General features: G+C 48.5%; 1 protein-coding gene across 2 annotated transcripts in view; it reads right to left on the minus strand.

The window, feature by feature from the left end:
* Nucleotides 1-2,573: 2,573 nt before the first annotated feature.
* PTK2B (protein tyrosine kinase 2 beta) overlaps nt 2,574-20,368 on the minus strand; it is a 145,082-nt gene continuing 127,287 nt past the window's right edge. Inside the window, exons 26-31 of one of the 2 annotated variants that reach the window (XM_066594737.1) lie at nt 17,804-17,842; nt 8,979-9,006; nt 6,954-7,000; nt 6,560-6,703; nt 5,835-5,915; nt 2,574-4,531 (exon numbers count right to left, since the gene is read on the minus strand). In XM_066594737.1, coding sequence (XP_066450834.1) covers nt 4,316-4,531; nt 5,835-5,915; nt 6,560-6,703; nt 6,954-7,000; nt 8,979-9,006; nt 17,804-17,842 — 555 coding nt within the window. In that variant the 3' untranslated portion in view covers nt 2,574-4,315. Of the gene's footprint in view, nt 4,532-5,834; nt 5,916-6,559; nt 6,704-6,953; nt 7,001-8,978; nt 9,013-17,803; nt 17,843-20,368 lie in introns of both variants that reach the window. The other variant, XM_066594733.1, reaches the window with a different exon arrangement.

Below are 20,368 nucleotides of genomic sequence, written 5' to 3' on the forward strand. Positions count from 1 at the left end.
ATCGGAGAGAGCGGCCCCCTACCCTTTTTTGGGAGCAGTGCCGCCCACCTGAGGCAACAAATATATAATGAAAGTAGTCATATTGTCGTCCCTGACTATGTGCCATGAGCTGCTTAAGAGTAATTATAACGAGCGCTATGAGATCTTCAGGAATAATCCCACTGAGGAACATACTGGAGCTTCGAGGGATATATTGTAGAGAGCACTGGAAACACGCCTGATTAATAAGAATTTGATTTTTTGATACCCGGCCATCCAAACTTTTTGCTGCAGGGGTCTATGGGACTTGTAATGTTAAAATCGCGATCACGCAAAATCGCAATTTTGCGGTAAATTGTGATTTTGCGCGATTTTAACATTACAAGTCCCATAGACCCCTGCAGAAAAAAAACGTTGCGAATTTCGCAGTGAAGAAAAAAGCTGTAGTTGGTAGTCACCCTAATTGTGTATTGGGTTTACCTTCCTACTTACGCAATACCCCTGATCTACTCCTGAAGCTTGATGGGATATTGGTAGATGACCATGTTAAATTGGCTCTAAAAACTCCTTTCTGGAAGCTAACCATAATATATATATATATATACACAAACAGTCGGTTACTTCATATTTGGACATTATACAGTAGGTGAGCCCTATTAAGATTGGTGCTTGTTCGTATCAGGACAAGAGTGCAGTTCAGTAGTGGGGACCACCAGGCCTTAAAGGGGTTTTCCCGCGGCAGCAAGTGGGTCTATACACTTCTGTATGGCCATATTAATGCACTTTGTAATGTACATTGTGCATTAATTATGAGCCATACAGAAGTTATCAAAAGTTATTCACTTACCTGTTCCGTTGCTGGCGTCCTCGTCTCCATGGTTGCCGTCTAATTTTCGCCGTCTAATGGCCAAATTAGACGCGCTTGCGCAGTCCGGGTCTTCTTATCTTCTCAATGGGGCTCCGTGTAGCTCCGTGTAGCTCCGCCCCGTCACGTGCCGATTCCAGCCAATCAGGAGGCTGGAATCGGCAATGGACCGCACAGAAGCCCTGCGGTCCACGGAGGGAGAAGATGCCGGCGGCCATCTTCACCGGATAAGTAAGAAGTCACCGGAGCGCGGGGATTCAGGTAAGCGCTGTCCAGTGATCTTTTTTAACCCCTGCATCGGGGTTGTCTCGCGCCGAACAGGGGGGGGGGGTTGAAAAAAAAAAAAAAACGTTTCGGCGCGGGACAACCCCTTTAAACTAAGGGCACATAGATGTGATAGAGGAGACATTTTTAGGAAACTCGAAAAGCTACTTCTTTGCATCTTCAGATCATCAACCTGGCCCAATGAAGAAAAAAAAACGTGTAGCACACACTCCAGAATTTGCTGAAAAGTGAAGGTGCTTTAACGAACAACTCCGGATGTTGGCAGATTGGTGACGTCTCAGGCAAAGCTCTTTATCAAGACAGACTAATAATTATTGGGAAATTACAGTACCAGTGTTTCTACGCCACACAGCTCTGCTGCATACATGTTACACACACACAGCTCTGCTACATGCATCTCACACACACAGCTCTGGTCACATATGTAGAAATGAAGGTTGAGCAGCATCATCGAGTGGTTTAAAATCAGTGCATCAAATGCGATGCTCCTTTATTCATCCAAAATAAAATGGTAACACGCATAACAACCTTCATTTCTACATATCACCACAGGTCCTGTCTGGAACACAAGCTGTGTATGTGTAAATTCGTGAGGTGTCATTTATTGAAGTCTCCACACAGGTGTGCAGCTGTCTCATAACAAACTACAAACTGCCAGACTGAGTACTGCTGTATCCATAGCAACTGAGGCTACAGGGGTTTGTGGGGGATGTAGTTCGCCCATAATTCCTCATTCAGTGCAGAAGGAGGATAAAGGACCTGTGATGACATCACCATCATGTGATCTGGGGGCGGAGCTAAGAGCCGGTATCTGACATCAGAGGTGCTATCAAGCTCTGCATGTAACTAACACATCACACACACAAATTGGATGGAGAAGTGGTCGTTAGTAGTTTGACAAGACTTCTAAGATGACTGTTGTTCCTGATGCTGGTCCTCATCACTTGCTCTTCAGTTGTCATTTCTACCTTACATCACCTCAGACAACCAGGATATTATTCTTGCTTGACTTGATAAAGGGTGTTGTCCAAACCGTCGTTAATCTGGCAACATCTGGAGTTGTTTAATAAAGAATCTTCACTTTTGCATCAAGTTCTCGAGTTTGTGCTGCCCATTTTTCTTCTACGGATACATCAGCCATTGACAGTGCAGCTTGGAAGGTAACACCATGAACTACCGCCAAGAGAGAAGTGCTACCATTTGTTTTACGAGCTACCTGGGCCAATGGTCCCCACTACTGAACTGCAACTGTTCAAGACTCAGGTGGTGCAGACTATGCATAAAATGACATTTAAGACTCTTTGGACTCTTAACTGGAACATACCCGACTACAGTATATTTGGCAATGGTGCATGTGGGGCCCATCAAGTCTCAAGCTGAGGGCTGCAAGACAGTACAGAGTAGCTGTGGAAAATCAAAAATGTAAGCAATCCAGACCAAACAGTTTTCAATCGAAGAACTTTTAATTTTTTTGGATGTTAGAGTTGTAAAGGAGCTTCAGACGTCCAGCTCTACATCAGACATGGCGGTGCAGGTCATGAGTGAGGACCAACAGACTTCAAACCAGGAGCCCAAACTAAGATTTTTGGTGCATTTGAGGCTTTGTACTTTAGGTCCAGCGCTCTACACTGATGAACTGCATCTCCGCTACCAGTAAAAGGTCCAAGGAAAGACTCCTGGGATACAGACTGTGCATCAAGTAGACAAGGTGGTCTGTCTCATGCAGGGTTATTGGTACTTTGAGCACCTCTCGTAGGGTGCTGGACAGTTTGATAATTACTGCCCATGCATCCGTGATTTAAGCCTTATAAACAAAAGTAAAGTGGAACTAATTTAAAGGGGTTTTTCAATCTTTAAAGATAAAAAAAAACTTGCCCTAGGGTGTAAAAAAAACAAAATAGCCATTACTCAACCTTCCACTTTGCGTTCGGTTTAGCACAACGGGTGTGAAGATGCCACATTCATTGCTCACATGCCAGCGGCCATGTAAGTGATGAATGGGGCATCATCACATCCTGTATCAACAAGGGACCAGGTCGGCAGTGCTCGACCACAGGTGCAATGGAAGAGTAATGGCCATTTGACTTTTATTAGGTCATTGCCTATCATGGGGCAAATTTTTTCTTGAAGGTCAGTAAACCCCTTTTAAAGGAAAATCATATTAATCTATTTACAATATGTAGGCTAGGGCTCTACGGTGACTTTTGGTTGCGGTAAAATGGCGGTCAACACACTAACTTTGTGACCTCAATACTGCCCTACGGGCGAAAGCAGTCAGACTAGCTGCCGATGAGCGCAACATTTCCAGCCATGTTGGAATATTTGCAATTCTCACTCCACTTTTTTCCCTATACAAAAACATTGAGGTCACAACATTCATGGTAACCGACCAAAAGTGGAGACATCGAGCTCTAGCCTTGTAGCTTCTACCTTCCTGTCAAGCAGGGAAATATAAGAATATGGCCGGCATATTACATCTATAGAGTTTTCGTGAGGGCCCAAGAACAATAGACAAAAACATTTCATGTTTTCATAGAGAAAGGAACTGAACCCTTCGGGAGTAAAACGTTCTATAGAAAATCATCCTAGAAAACAATCATTTCAGTTTCGAGAAACTCAGAATTTGAACATTTTTGTAGGTTTTGTCGCATCAGTTCTTAAATACTCGAATCAGAAGACGACTTTATGTACAGGAAAAAAATACTTAGATGCTAAACTTGCTGGTAACATAAAATGCGTAGCCCAAGGAAATAATACAACTCCACCGAATCTGAAGGCAACGTCAAACACCAACTACACAATAGTAGCATCCGCAAAATGGCAAAATTACAAAAATCAGAGGAAACCAAAGGAAATAATAAATAAGAGAAACATTCATCGCCACAAAGTTCAGATTTCTTGTTCACGATCTGTCGGTTTCGCCATAAGTCGTCCAAAAATTTCACATCAGTCCAGCTTTTCTCAGCTAAATTCCAAAAATTTGAGAAAAAAAGAAAGGTATCCACATTAGGAAAAGGATGGTGAAAAATAAATACTTCTCTACAAACCATAAATCGTCATCCGTTAGTAAAGTAACATCCCTTTTCCTGAGCTCGGTCCACAGTTTCAGTTACTTAGCAGCACTCGCTGTCTATATGACCACAATTTTGACGCGTTTCAAGTCATCTCTGGAATCCCTTCGCAATGTCACTCTGTAGCTACCTTCACAAGGTTGGCTCTGACTCGCGCTTGGTCCACGGAATCCAGTAGATTTTTGGCATCCACGGCCAAGGCGTGAGAGGCCGTTAACATCTGCTTTTTACATTCCTCGCTGAGAGAGGTCACGGCGTTCTGCTGGGCCAATCGCATCTTATTGATCAGTTCAGCCAAGTCTTTACTCAGGAGTTTCTGTGTTCCTTCAATCTGCTCAGAAAACAGAAGAATGTGTTCAACTCACAAATTAAACTTCTAAAGTTTCAAATGTTTTTGAAAATGTAATTTTTTTTTTTTTTTACATTTTCCTACAAACTTTTCTTGGAGCTCCTGTACAATAATTTACACTTTTTTCATTAGCCATAGCTCTTTTATAGAGTATATTTAGTAAAATATGAGAGCCAGTCCACTCCTTCCACTCAGGACATATTGAAAGGGAAGAAATACCATTCCATATATTTTGAAAGGTAAGGGGGGGGGGGGTAAAGGTGAAAATATCACTTCCTACTACATGGCAGAAGGCATGTAAAGGACTGTGTTAAAGGGGTTGTCTAAGATCAGAGAAGCATGACTGCTGTCTGTCAAAAACAGTGCCCCTTGTGTCCACAGGTTGTGTGTGGTATTGCAGCCCAGCCCCACTCACTTTAATGCAACACTATGGGCAACCTGTGGACAGGTGTGGGGCGGTTTTTAAAAGATTGAACCCTTTTGTAAAATAGCCGTCTTCACTGACAGCATTGGACTGGGCTGTCTTGTTTTAAAATTCTGGTGGCCCACTAGACAGTAGTGGCTAATGATTGGCTCCAATTGGAGTTGTTTGCTGCGGGACCATTACTGTACCAGAGTGTGGCCCCCTGGAGGGTCTTCTGGTACTCAAGAGGGCTAATCCAATATGGTTCACTGACTAATGCCAATTGTGGATGGGCTCCCAGCAGAGAGGCTGTGATAAATTCCTGGCAGAGGGATTAAAAATAAACAACCATTCTAGTGACCTTCCGGTCCCGGGAAAAAAAAAACTTGCATGAGGACTGAAGAAAGGGGACGGGTGAGTGATATTTTATACCTTTTCTGGATCGGCCACCGATATCTCTGTTCCAGGAGCCTCCAAGATAATCATGGAGATTCTTAGACTACCGATGCAGCACCAGTGCTCAGTGTGGATTGGGTAGTCTATGTGACCAGCACTGGCCAACCAGGAATCAGCATGCAGTATCTGACTATCAAAGCACATTGTGCATCAAGCAGTGACAGGAGAGTCCAACGGCCAAGTGTGAAGAATAAAGAGGGGCCCCTGGAAGGAGCTCATCAGCATAGAAACTGGGGAAAGGATGGCAGGTCTCCCCTCTCCTGTACAAAATTTGTCCCCAGGACCAAGAGTTGCTTTTAATTTGGGGAAAAATGGCAAAAACATTCACTATTTTGGAAGAAATTAGCAATATATTTATTGGAATGTCGACTGGAAATCCGTCTCTAGTCTGGCCAGCACAGTAACATTATATATTAGATACCTTACCTCTGTACGAGAAGATGTAGGTAATGATGGAAGGACATCATCGACACTCCCTATGAGTTTCCGGAGAGTCAACCCAACATTCTGAAAGATGAAAGCAAGAACAAGGAATACTTGAAGTTGGTTTAAAAAAAATTAAAGGTGTTGTCTAGGATTAGTGAAACATGGCTGCTTTCATCCAAAAACAGCGCCACACCTGTCTATAGGTCATATGTGGTATTGCACCTCACTGCAGGCTGGAAGTACTGGTTTGGCAACAAAAACTGGATACCACTGGTTTATTGGATGGGTCACCTTGTAATGTATGGTTGATAATCATTGAAAAGAGTAATCACAGCAGAAGACGATGTTGATTAAGCCTAAGTTTGGCAAAAGGCCAAAAGTAATCTCATTAAAAGGGACCATAAACTCAGACGCTTGGATGTAAGTATGAGCTCTGAAGTTGTCCTTTTGTGGGATACAGTACAGGTTTTGAGGGAAACTGGTTAATAATAAAGTGACAACCGGGCCACAATTGCAGCCCCATTAGTGGTGTCTTCCCTAGAGTGCTAACGGAGATGTTCTTCCTAGAGCGCCAAGCGGGGTGTGTTTCCTAGAGTCTCTTTTACATATTTACTGTTTGATTTTGTTGACCAACATACGGACATAGGGCTAGGGCAGAAGAAAATGTGATATCAAACAACCATGGACCAACTGGTTGAAACAGCATCCCCTACAGTTGATCCTACCTTGACTACGTTGACGTATCCCTCAGGAGGCAGTTGGTAGACGTCATTCTTCAGCTGAAGCACTGATTTCACTAGCTCCATCACGCTGTGGTAAACGTTGTCATCCGTACGATCGATGTTGGCAGTCGGAGCTGGCTGAAGAGACTTGGAGAAGCACCAGTAGTGTTACAATCAGCCTATCGGAACCCCACATGACACCAAGTAACAAGCTCTCCATTGGTAACATAGTCGGACTTCGGCTGTGACTCGGGCACTAAGATTATATGTAGATTATATGTTGATAGGGTATCACAACAGAGGTAGCCACAATGGCCCTTCTCTTCCATGTACGTCCCTGCTGTTGCCCATTGTTTGACTCCACCACCCCAGATAGCAGTCTAACGCAAATCCTCACCTGAGCAGCAAATCTTGGAGGTTTCTGTGGGGGAACCGTGAATTCAGCTGCAAGAGACACATCATGAATTAGGTGAGAACACGCAAATTAGTACTGGTACAAACCCTGAACTGTTCATACTTAGGGCTCATTCACAAGGGCATTAATTGCCCTCTGTATTACGCGTGCATTGTTTATGTGTGTGATACAGAAATCTTAAACCCCGTTGACTTGCGTTGGAGTCTTGAGGCAGCATGTCCTATTTTGGACCATATTTCGGACTGAAATAGCGCATTAAAGTCAATAGGATCGCATAAGTACATAGTTGATATGCATGATGTATGCAGCTTCACTGCATATTTATGCATGAAGACGGTGTGAATGAGCTCCTAGGCTTTAGTTCATGGGGGTAAACATATTAATTTCATTGCCATAAGCCCTGTATCGTAATACCTGGCTGAGTCAGAGTGGTTGGTTGGCATCACTCCTGGCATGGTGAGTAAGATGCAAAGCCACTATAAGGACTTGATCCAAAAGTCCCTAAGGCTGGACACCCACTGGCGATATTTCTTTCTTGCGCTGCGAGAGCAAGTGAAAACACTCGCCTCGCAGTGCAAGAAAGACGTCGGAATGAGACCTGGATATCGCCAGTCTTTTCAATGGGGCCAGCGGCAGCAGTGCTAGCCCCATTGAAAAGATATGGAGAATACAGCGGACTTCTGTCACAGCTGTGACAGTAGTTTCCTTCATCCCCGCTGGGACCCAGGGATGAAGGAATCCTCTGCCACAGCTGTCACAGCTGTGACAGAAGTGCAGCATGCTATCCAATTGCTTTCAATGGGATCGGCACTGCTGCCGGTCCCATTGGAACCAGTGGTTTTTGCCAACCCCTGCAGTATGATTTTCCGGGAAGGGCTTGAAATATAAGCCCTTCCCTAAAAATCATCAATAAGTGGTAAAAAAAGTTTTAAAAAATTACTCACCTCTCCGCCGCTCAGACGCGTCCTCCCACTGGCTCCCCGACACTGCTATCCAGCACTTTCAGCAGGCGGGGATTTTTAAATCCCCGCCTCCTGAAAGGGCTGTGCTGATTGGCTGAGCGCTCAGCCAATTACAGATAGTGCTTAGCTATTGGCTGAGCGCTCAGCCAATTACAGATAGTGCTTAGCTATTGGCTGAGCGCTCAGCCAATTACAGATAGTGCTTAGCTATTTATTCAGGAATAGCTAGGATAGTGCTATTCATGAATCAATAGCTAAGCACTATCTGTAATTGGCTGAGTGCTCAGCCAATAGCTAAGCACTAGCTGTTATTGGCTGAGTGCTCAGCCAATCAGCACAGCCCTTTCAGGAGGTGAGGATTTTTATATCCCTGGCTGCTGAAAGTGCTGGACAGCAGTGACGGGGACCCAGCCGGAGGACGCATGTGAGCGGCAGAGACGTGAGTAATTTTTTAAACTTTTTTTTACACCTTATTGATGATTTTCAGGGAAGGCCTTATATTTCAAGCCCTTCCCCGAAAATCATACTGCAGGGTTTGCCAAAAACCACTGCTTTCAATGGGACCGGCAGCAGCGCCGATCCCATTGAAAGCAATGGGATAGCATGCTGCACTTCTGCCACAGCTGTCACAGCTGTGACAACTGTGGCAGAGGACTCCTTTTTCCCTGCGGTCCCCGCGGGGATGAAGGAAACTACTGTCACAGCTGTCACAGCAGTGGCAGAAGTCTGCAGTATTCTCCATATCTTTTCAATGCGGCTAGCGCTGCTGCCGCTGGCCCCTGTGAAAAGACTGGCGATATCCTGTTTTTTTTCTTGCACTGCGAGGCGAGAGTTTTCACTTGCTCTCGCAGTGCAGTGTTTTTCTATTCCTGGACAACCCCATAAGTTCTGATCTCTACTATGGAGACATTTCACTGTACAACTATAGGGTGACAGCGACCTCTTCTTCAGGAATATACATGAGGAGTCGTCACGGCCTCCGCCACTTATCACAATATTGCAGCCATATCCTCCCTGATTGGCTATGTACGATTCTCATACTCACTGTATGCAGTGTCTTTCTCTGGAAGTGTCTGGAACTAAGAACAGAAGCAATAAATATGTAAACTTCATCGTTGGAGGAAACGTTACTTCAGATCAATGTAAAAATCATTAATGTAGCCCCGAAATCAATAGCTGCTTCTGAGGTCTGAGATCCTAAGTGCATAACTGGCAAATGGATAGAATAGACCAATATCAAGGATTGTATAGGCTAAACTAAATCAAGTCATACAGGATAACAATACAATGGCGTCATACAATCTCTGTACAGAGCATATGGAGGGGATGGAGCAAATGTCCCACGTGTAACACTACTACTAATCCAGCATCATTTGGGAATCTGGATGAGTACTGGTGAGACGCTGCGCCCCGCTGCACGGTTTCCTGAGGCCATCGAGCATCCGGACGTAGTGTCTGGAAGTGCACAGAATGTCCTGATGGTGGGCAGCATAAGTATATATCCTGGTCTGGGTACTAAACAGTATGTCTGTCTGATCAGGGGTCTGACTATAGTTGGGGTCTGACTATAGTTGGGATCTGGCATGGAGTCAGGAAAATATAAGAGTTGCGAACATATTTATGAGGTCTGTTAGTAATATAAGGGGGTCTGAATATATTTACGATGTTTGGGATCTGATCTTAATATAGGACGTCTGATTATATTTAGCCCCACCCTTTTATACAAGCCACACACCTTGGAAAGGCCACTCCAACTTTGCCTCTCGAGTATCACCCTGTCTTCCAGGTTGATATCTCTGAGGTGGTGGTCACACCTGGGCCCTGGAGCCTGAGGGTTCCTAAAGGCCATTCAACCACCTATCAGTAGGCCGCTGCTGTGAATCACATTTCATAGTTGGGGCCCTTCTACATATTTTCCATTTTGTTACTTATCTGATCACTTAACATCTCCTCCTCCTTTCCTTTGACCCTATTTGGTCCCATATTGCAAAGAAACCTGAGAAATATGTAACGTAATCTTTGGTTGGCCTAGGAGATCAGACTTGTCCCTCCCTTAGTCTACCTACTGTCTGACTAAAAAAACAGAGGATATTGGGGGGAGGCTCCTGCTGCAGCCAGTTGTCTGTATCTAGGTGAAAAAACAACTGGCAGGAGCTTCCCCCCACTATACCCTGTCTGGTTGTAGGACAACTAGCTGCAGCAGGAGCATCTCCCCACTATCCTCTGTCTGGTTGTAAGACAAGTGGCTGCAACAGGAGCTTCCCCACACTATCCTCTGTCTGCTTGTAAGAAACCTGGCTGCAGCAGGAGCTTTCCCCCACTATCCTCTGTCTGGTTGTAGGACAACTAGCTGCAGTAGAAGCTTCCCCCTACTATCCTCTTTCTGGTTGTAAGACCACTGGCTGCAGCATGAGCTTCCCCCCACTATCCTGTGTCTGGTTGTAGGACAACTGGCTGCAGCAGGAGCATCTCCCCACTATCCTCTGTCTGGTTGTAAGACAAGTGACTGCAGCAGGAGCTTCCCCCCACTATCCTGGGTCTGGTTGCAAGACCACTGGCTGCAGCAGGAGCTTCCCCCAACTATCCTCTGTCTGATTGTAGGACAACTGGCAGCAGCAGGAGTATTTCCCCACTATCCTCTGTCTGGTTGTAGGACAACTGGCTGCAGCAGGAGTTTTTCCGCCCACTATCCTCTGTCTGGTTGTAGGACAACTGGCTGCAGCAGGAGCTTCCCCGCACTATTCTCTGGTTGTAGGACAACTGGCTGCAGCAGGAGCTTCCCCCCACTATCCTCTGTCTGGTTGTAGGACAACTGGCTGCAGCAGAAGCTTCCCCCAACTATCCTCTGTCTGGTTGTAAGACAACTGGCCACAGCAGGAGCTCCCCCCCCCCACAATCTTCTGTTTGGTTGTAGGACAACTAGCTGCCGCAAGAGCTTCCCCCCACTATGCTCTGTCAGGTTGTAAGACAAGTGGCTGCAGCAGGAGCTTCCCCCCACTATCCTCTGTCTGGTTGTAAGACCACTGGCTGCAGCAGGAGCTTCCCCCCACTATCCTCTGTCTGGTTGTAGGACAACTGGCTGCAGCAGGAGCCTCTCCCCACTATACTATGTCTGGTTGTAAGACAAGTGACTGCAACAGGAGCTTCCCTCCCACTATCCTGGGTCTGGTTGTAAGACCACTGGCTGCAGCAGGAGCTTCCCCCCACTATCCTCTGTCTGGTTGTAGGAAAACTGGCTGCAGCAGGATCATTTCCCAACTATCCTCTGTCTGGCTGTAAGACAAGTGACTGCAACAGGAGCTTCCCCCCACTATCCTCTGTCTGGTTGTAGGACAACTGGCTGCAGCAGGAGCATCTCCCCACTATCCTCTGTCTGGTTGTAGGACAACTGGCTGCAGCAGGAGCATTTCCCCACTATCCTCTGTCTGGTTGTAGGACAACTGGCTGCAGCAGGAGCTTCCCCCCCACTATCCTCTGTCTGGTTGTACGACAGCTGGCTGCAGCAGGAGCTCCCCCCCCCCCCACTATCCTCTGTCTGGTTGTAGGACAACTGGCTGCAGCAGGAGCTTCCCCCCACTATCCTCTGTCTGGTTGTAAGACAACTGGCTGCAGCAGGAGCATTTCCCCACTATCCTCTGTCCGGTTGTAGGACAACTGGCTGCAGCAGGAGCCTTCCCCCACTATCCTCTGTCTGGTTGTAAGACCACTGGCTGCAGCAGGAGCTTCCCCCCACTATCCCCTGTCTGGTTGTAGGACAACTGGCTGCAGCAGGAGCATCTCCCCACTATCCTCTGTCAGGTTGTGAGACAAGTGACTGCAACAGCAGCTTCCCCCCACTATCCTCTGTCTGGTTGCAAGACCGCTGGCTGCAGCAGCAGCTTCCCCCAACTATCCTCTGTCTGGTTGTAAGACAACTGGCCGCAGCAGGAGCTCCCCCCCACTATCTTCTGTTTGGTTGTAGGACAACTGGCTGCCGCAAGAGCTTCCCCCCACTATCCTCTGTCAGGTTGTAAGACCACTGGCTGCAGCAGGAGCTTCCCCCCACTATACCCTGTCTGGTTGTAGGACAACTGGCTGCAGCAGGAGCATCTCCCCACTATCCTGTGTCTGGTTGTAAGACAAGTGGCTGCAGCAGAAGCTTCCCCCCACTATCCTCTGTCTGGTTGTAGGACAACTGGCTGCAGCAGGAGCCTCTCCCGAATATATTCTGTCTGGTTGTAAGACAAGTGACTGCAGCAGGAGCATCTCCCCACTATCCTCTGTCAGGTTGTGAGACAAGTGACTGCAACAGCAGCTTCCCCCCACTATCCTCTGTCTGGTTGCAAGACCGCTGGCTGCAGCAGCAGCTTCCCCCAACTATCCTCTGTCTGGTTGTAAGACAACTGGCCGCAGCAGGAGCTCCCCCCCACTATCTTGTGTTTGGTTGTAGGACAACTAGCTGCCGCAAGAGCTTCCCCCCACTATCCTCTGTCAGGTTGTAAGACCACTGGCTGCAGCAGGAGCTTCCCCCCACTATACCCTGTCTGGTTGTAGGACAACTGGCTGCAGCAGGAGCATCTCCCCACTATCCTGTGTCTGGTTGTAGGACAGCTGGCTGCAGCAGGAGCTTCCCCCCACTATACCCTGTCTGGTTGTAGGACAACTGGCTGCAGCAGGAGCATCTCCCCACTATCCTGTGTCTGGTTGTAGGACAACTGGCTGCAGCAGGAGCCTCTCCCCACTATCTTTTGTCTGGTTGTAAGACAAGTGACTGCAACAGGAGCTTCCCCCCACTATCCTCTGTCTGGCTGTAAGACAAGTGACTGCAACAGGAGCTTCCCCCCACTATCCTCTGTCTGGTTGTAGGACAACTGGCTGCAGCAGGAGCATCTCCCCACTATCCTCTGTCTGGTTGTAGGGCAACTGGCTGCAGCAGGAGCTTCCCCCCACTATTCTCTGTCGGGTTGTAGGACAACTGGCTGCAGCAGGAGCTTCCCCCCACTATCCTCTGTTGGGTTGTAAGACAACTGGCTGCAGCAGGAGCATTTCCCCACTATCCTCTGTCCGGTTGTAGGACAACTGGCTGCAGCAGGAGCCTTCCCCCACTATCCTCTGTCTGGTTGTAAGACCACTGGCTGCAGCAGGAGCTTCCCCCCACTATCCCCTGTCTGGTTGTAGGACAACTGGCTGCAGCAGGAGCATCTCCCCATTATCCTCTGTCAGGTTGTGAGACAAGTGACTGCAACAGGAGCTTCCCCCCACTATCCTCTGTCTGGTTGCAAGACCACTGGCTGCAGAAGGAGCTTCCCCCAACTATCCTCTGTCTGGTTGTAAGACAACTGGCCGCAGCAGGAACTCCCCCCCCCACTATCTTCTGTTTGGTTGTAGGACAACTAGCTGCCGCAAGAGCTTCCCCCCACTATCCTCTCTCAGGTTGTAAGACCACTGGCTGCAGCAGGAGATTCCCCCCACTATACCCTGTCTGGTTGTAGGACAACTGGCTGCAGCAGGAGCATCTCCCCACTATCCTGTGTCTGGTTGTAAGACAAGTGGCTGCAGCAGGAGCTTCCCCACACTATCCTCTGTCTGGTTGTAGGACAACTGGCTGCAGCAGGAGCATCTCCCCACTATCCTCTGTCTCGTTGTAAGACAAGTGACTGCAGCAGGAGCTTCCCCCCACTATCCTGGGTCTGGTTGTAAGACCACTGGCTGCAGCCAGAGCTTCCCCCCACTATCCTCTGTCTGGTTGTAGGACAACTACCTGCAGCAGGAACTTCCCCCCCACTATCCTCTGTCTAGTTGTAGGACAACTGGCTGAAGCCGGAGCTTCCTCCCACTATCCTCTGTCTGGTTGTAAGACAACTGGCTGCAGCAGGAGCCTTTCCCCACTATCCTTTGTCTGGTTGTAAGACCACTGGCTGCAGCAGGAGCTTCCCCCCACTATCCTCTGTCTGGTTGTAGGACAACTGGCTGCAGCAGGAGCATCTCCCCACTATCCTCTGTCTGGTTGTGAGACAAGTGACTGCAGCAGGAGCTTCCCCCCACTATCCTCTGTCTGGTTGTAAGACCACTGGCTGCAGCAGGAGCTTCCCCACACTATCCTCTGTCTGGTTGTAGGACAACTGGCTACAGCAGGAGCATCTCTCCACTATCCTCTGTCTGGTTGTAAGACAAGTGACTGCAACTGGAGCTTCCCCCCCACTATCATGGGTCTGGTTTTATGACCACTGGCTGCAGCAGGAGCTCCCCCCCCCCCCCCCCCACTATCCTCTGTCTGGTTGTAGGACAACTGGCTGCAGCAAGAGCATTTTCCCACTATCCTCTGTCTGGTTGTAGGACAACTGGCCGCAGCAGGAGCTCCCCCCCTCTATCTTCTGTTTGGTTGTAGGACAACTAGCTGCCGCATGAGCTTCCCCCCACTATCCTCTGTCAGGTTGTAAGACCACTGGCTGCAGCAGGAGCTTCCCCCCACTATACCCTGTCTGGTTGTAGGACAACTCCCTGCAGCAGGAGCATCTCCCCACTATCCTCTGTCTGGTTGTAAGACAAGTGGCTGCAGCAGGAGCTTCCCCCCACTATCCTCTGTCTGGTTGTAGGACAACTGGCTGCAGCAGGAGCATCTCCCCACTATCCTCTGTCTGGTTGTAAGACAAGTGACTGCAACAGGTGCTTCCCCCCACTATCCTCTGTCTGGTTGTAGGACAACTGTCTGCAGCCGGAGCTTCCTCCCACTATCCTCTGTCTGGTTGTAAGACAACTGGCTGCAGCAGGAGCCTTCCCCCACTATCCTCTGTCTGGTTGTAAGACCACTGGCTGCAGCAGGAGCTTCCCCCACTATCCTCTGTATGGTTGTAGGACAACTGGCTGCAGCAGGAGCATCTCCCCACTATCCTCTGTTGGGTTGTGAGACAAGTGACTGCAACAGGAGCTTCCCCCCACTATCCTCTGTCTGGCTGTAAGACCACTGGCTGAAGCAGGAGCTTCCCCACTCTATCCTCTGTCTGGTTGTAAGACCACTGGCTGCAGCACGAGCTTTCCCACACTATCCTCTGTCTGGTTGTAGGACAACTGGCTACAGCAGGAGCATCTCTTCACTATCCTCTGTCTGGTTGTAAGACAAGTGACTGCAACTGGAGCTTCCCCCCCACTATCATGGGTCTGGTTTTATGACCACTGGCTGCAGCAGGACCTTCCCCCCCACTATCCTCTGTCTGGTTGTAGGACAACTGGCTGCAGCAAGAGCATTTTCCCACTATCCTCTGTCTGGTTGTAGGACAACTGGCCGCAGCAGGAGCTCCCCCCCCCCCACTATCTTCTGTTTGGTTGTAGGACAACTAGCTGCCGCAAGAGCTTCCCCCCACTATCCTCTGTCAGGTTGTAAGACCACTGGCTGCAGCAGGAGCTTCCCCCCACTATACCCTGTCTGGTTGTATGACAACTGACTGCAGCAGGAGCATCTCCCCACTATCCTCTGTCTGGTTGTAAGACAAGTGACTGCAACAGGAGCTTCCCCCCACTATCCTGGGTCTGGTTGTAAGACCACTGGCTGCAGCCGGAGCTTCCCCCCACTATCCTCTGTCAGGTTGTAGGACGACTGGCTGCAGCAGGAGCATTTCCCCACTATCCTGGGTCTGGTTGTAGGACAACTGGCTGCAGCAGGAGCTTCCCCCCCACTATCCTCTGTCTGGTTGTAGGACAACTGGCTGCAGCCGGAGCTTCCTCCCACTATTCTCTGTCTGGTTGTAAGACAACTGGCTGCAGCAGGAGCCTTCCCCCCACTATCCTCTGTCTGGTTGTAAGACCACTGGCTGCAGCAGGAGCTTCCCCCCACTATCCTCTGTATGGTTGTAGGACAACTGGCTGCAGCAGGAGCATCTCCCCACTATCCTCTGTCGGGTTGTGAGACAAGTGACTGCAACAGGAGCTTCCCCCCACTATCCTCTGTCTGGCTGTAATACCACTGGCTGCAGCAGGAGCTTCCCCACACTATCCTCTGTCTGGTTGTAAGACCACTGGCTGCAGCAGGAGCTTTCCCACACTATCCTCTGTCTGGTTGTAGGACAACTGGCTACAGCAGGAGCATCTCTCCACTATCCTCTGTCTGGTTGTAAGACAAGTGACTGCAACTGGAGCTTCCCCCCCACTATCATGGGTCTGGTTTTATGACCACTTGCTGCAGCAGGAGCTTCCCCCCCACTATCCTCTGTCTGGTTGTAGGACAACTGGCCGCAGCAGGAGCTCCCCCCCCCCCCCCCCCACTATCTTCTGTTTGGTTGTAGGACAACTAGCTGCCGCAAGAGCTTCCCCCCACTATCCTCTGTCAGGTTGTAAGACCACTGGCTGCAGCAGGAGCTTCCCCCCACTATACCCTGTCTGGTTGTAGGACAACTGGCTGCAGCAGGAGCATCTCCCCACTATCCTCTGTCTGGTTGTAAGACAAGTGACTGCAACAGGAGCTTCCCCCCACTATCCTGGGTCTGGTTGTAAGACCACTGGCTGCAGCCGGAGCTTCCCCCCACTATCCTCTGTCTCGTTGTAGGACGACTGGCTGCAGCAGGAGCATTTCCCCACTATCCTCTGTCTGGTTCTAGGACAACTGGCTGCAGCAGGAGCTTCCCCCCCCCCCCACTATCCTCTGTCTGGTTGTAGGACAACTGGCTGCAGCCGGAGCTTCCTCCCACTATCCTCTGTCTGGTTGTAAGACAACTGGCTGCAGCAGGAGCCTTCCCCCACTATCCTCTATCTGGTTGTAAGACCACTGGCTGCAGCAGGAGCTTCCCCTCACTATCCTCTGTATGGTTGTAGGACAACTGGCTGCAGCAGGAGCATCTCCCCACTATCCTCTGTCAGGTTGTGAGACAAGTGACTGCAACAGGAGCTTCCCCCCACTATCCTCTGTCTGGCTGTAAGACCACTGGCTGCAGCAGGAGCTTCCCCACACTATCCTCTGTCTGGTTGTGGGACAACTGGCTGCAGCAAGAGCATTTTCCCACTATCCTTTGTCTGGTTGTAGGACAACTGGCTGCAGCAGGAGCTTCCCCCCCACTATCCTCTGTCTAGTTGTAGGACAACTGGCTGCAGCCGGAGCTTCCTCCCACTATCCTCTGTCTGGTTGTAAAACAACTGGCTGCAGCAGGAGCTCCCCCCCCCCCCACTATCCTCTGTCTAGTTGTAGGACAACTGGCTGCAGCAGGAGCTTTCCCCCACTATCCTCTGTCTGGATGTAGGACAACTGGCTGCAGCAGGAGCTTCCCCCCACTATCCTCTGTCTGGTTGTAGGACAACTGGCTGCAGCAAGAGCATTTTCCCACTATCCTCTGTCTGGTTGTAGGACAACTGTCTGCAGCAGGAGCTTCCCCCCACTATCCTCTGTCTGGTTGTAGGACAACTGGCTGCAGCAGGAGTTTCCCCCCCCCACTATCCTCTATCTGGTTGTAGGACAACTGGCTGCAGCAGGAGCCTCCCCCCACTATCCTCTGTCTGGTTGTAGGACAACTAGCTGCAACAGGAACTCCATATATTATTTTACTACAATCAGCTTTATTTAAGCAATGTTGTTTGGTAACCTGAAAACCTCTTTAGCTCCCCAGCCTTTCAGTCAAAAATAAAAGATCAGCAGGAAATTAAAGGCATTGCATCGGATTAGAAAAACCTGGGTGTTTTCTTCCAGCAACAGTGCCAGTCTTGTAACCGCATTGTGTATGGTACTGCAGCTCAGACTCCATTGTTTCTATGAGGCTGCAGTAGCAGACACAGTCCACGGGCAAAAGTTTTTGCAAGAAAGCAGCCATGTGTTTCAAAACTGATACAACTCTCTTAACCCCGGGTAGATGGATGACTCCCCCCTCAGTGTGTGCCATATGGATGTCTCCTGTATGGTGTACTACTTACCACATCGAAGCTCTTCTCATTGGTGTGCTGCTTTAGATCCTGAAGGTAAAAAAATAAGCATAATTAGATCCCAAAGAATGGCGTTTGTAGCTCATGAACAACTGGATATGTGTGTGATCCCCACCCATTTGTGAACAATTAGGGCTCACTACCAAAGCGCTCAGCATCCCAAGTCACTTTGAAAATAATATTTACAAGATGGCAAGAATGTTCCAAAGCCACAGCGGGGGTGGGGTTCCGTTTCCCCTTGTGGAGAGCGCCAGTTGATACAGAACATCTTATACACCCAGTAATGCTCTCTGGGAAAAAGGATATGCAAATTAGCTGCCATCTAGGAGAAAGAAAGCTGACTCTCTAGTGCCACCCATTGGATACTGATTCTACAAGTCAACGTCCAAGCCTTTAAAAGTCACGTTGTAAGGCCTATGAAACGGTTGGACGTGGTCTTATAGGACTGCTATCCAATAGGTGCCACTAGAGAAGTCAGCTTTCTTCTGCCTAAATGAGTGCTAATTTGCATACCAAAGTTGTGCTACTTGATATCTCAACATGGCAGGTTGGCTGAGGTGAGCAGCTGCAAATGTTCAAGGACATATATAGCGTAGAGACAGACCATTCAGCTCCTTTGGGGCTCTCAGGGAGAGGGGCCCAGCCTTTGTTGCTCACACACTCTTAGCTACAGCTTGTCCAAGACTCCCTCCACTGGAGGAGCAGCATTCTCATTCGAAGAGCATGGAGGTGTAACAAATAGATTTACAGATTTGACATTGGGGCCCAGCAGCTTCAAGTTACACTTCTATATGGAGGGCATAATCAACCACTATACTGGGGGCCTACTGTATGACAATCCTTGCTATGAGGCTTCCTTTCTTATGTTGAGTGGTTGACCAGCTTGAAGAAAAACTTTTCATAAATCAGTGGGAAGGAGGGTTTACCAATTGCGTGCAAATGGTCATATAAAGTCATCGTCATGGCTCGCAAGTTAAGCTGAATCGGGTCCGGGGTGACATTAAAGTGTTAGTCCTGGCCCATGTGATCCATATGCTGGCATATGCTCAATGTCATTTCAGCATTGGAAGCAGATATGAACACTTCTCTGAGGGTCTGTGGATGGATTGGTCATTCCGAAGCCCATAAGAGGCGTATGTCCTAGCTGGCCAATCAGCGCCTGTCTGTATATATTTATGCTGGCTCTTCCTCATGGAGGACACCAGTTTTACTTCGTCTGATGGTGCTTCTGGTCACGTAGGTGGCTCCTGTCCTGCTCCATAGTCAGATAAGCATGTTCAGTTTTAAGGATATTCCAGGGTGCTGTGACCGCTAATCCCTGACTATTCTGCTACTGCATCTCATCTGATTGATTGTGTGCAAGCCCCCATCTAAACTGTATTTCTGCTTGTTCTCTGTGGCTTATATATCCTTGTTCCTAACTAGGGAGAGTCAGGGTTGCCCCAGGTTCCTGATGTGTAGTCATCCTTATCAGGGCGAATGCTCTGCTTTTAGGAAGCGTCTCATTGCATTAGTAGTTAGGGTCAGATTTCCTGTTCCCCCACTTCTGCTTTCATCATTTTGTCTTCTGCGCATTAATATATTGTGTGTATATCCATCCTTTTTGGTCAACTAATTACGTTCGAAGGGGACAAAGTGTTGAAGTTTGGCTCGGACAGAATAGTCATACTATATATTACACAGTGCCAATCAAAATCCATGGAGGCTGGACCCCAGCGACTCTTTGCTCTGGCTGATAGAGGAATGCTCTGATTTGGGTTCCGCCTCTCCTCTATTTCCTCCATAAGATCTAATACTATGATACAGTGATGCCAATATACTGTATATAAGTTAATATGCATGATGACTGGATTTTATTCCTGCCCCCTTCCTGTTGACCCCTATGCATAAAAGATTTCCCCAGCCAGCTCTTCAGGGATTCCAGATCTTCACAGTTGCCCCCTTAACTCCGATAACCTCTCCTTTTGTAATACATCAGAGTGTGTCAGACAACCAATTACATGCGATTCTATCTGCGTCTCATCCTGACAATGAGAGGAACAATCGGGGGCAGCAGTGACCAGAAATACAAGTTCAGCTGCCCAATTAATAAGCCATAACATTTACTTGCTACACAAGGTTGAGGGGTCGCCGTCGACATGCAGCCGATTTGGCGATATCCAGCTGCTATATGGAGCATCATGGCCGCTCATTACCATGACAATCACCGTTATTTCTGGCGTTTATTAAAATGCATTTCTCCTTTAAAACAAGAAGCGCGTCGGCACATATAAGTGCTTGACTCGTCCTCTGCTGTTCTAAATCGGCCAATCCCCTGTTCCTGCAAAGTTGGGTTGCAACAAATATGGCCGCCATTACAGTTCCTGCAGGGGGCACCACTTAACTTCACACGTCAAATATGTCTAGTAAAAACGTACATTTGCTATCCAGAGATCGGGGTAAGCTGAGTGGAAGATATAGCTATTCATGAATGAATAGCTACGGGCTATGTGTCATTGGCTGAGCGCTCAGCCAATAGCTAAGCAGTAGCTGCTATTGGCTGAGCCCTCAGCCAAT

Source organism: Eleutherodactylus coqui, chromosome 1 (genome assembly GCF_035609145.1).
Source record: "Eleutherodactylus coqui strain aEleCoq1 chromosome 1, aEleCoq1.hap1, whole genome shotgun sequence".
Lineage (NCBI taxonomy): Eukaryota > Metazoa > Chordata > Amphibia > Anura > Eleutherodactylidae > Eleutherodactylus > Eleutherodactylus coqui.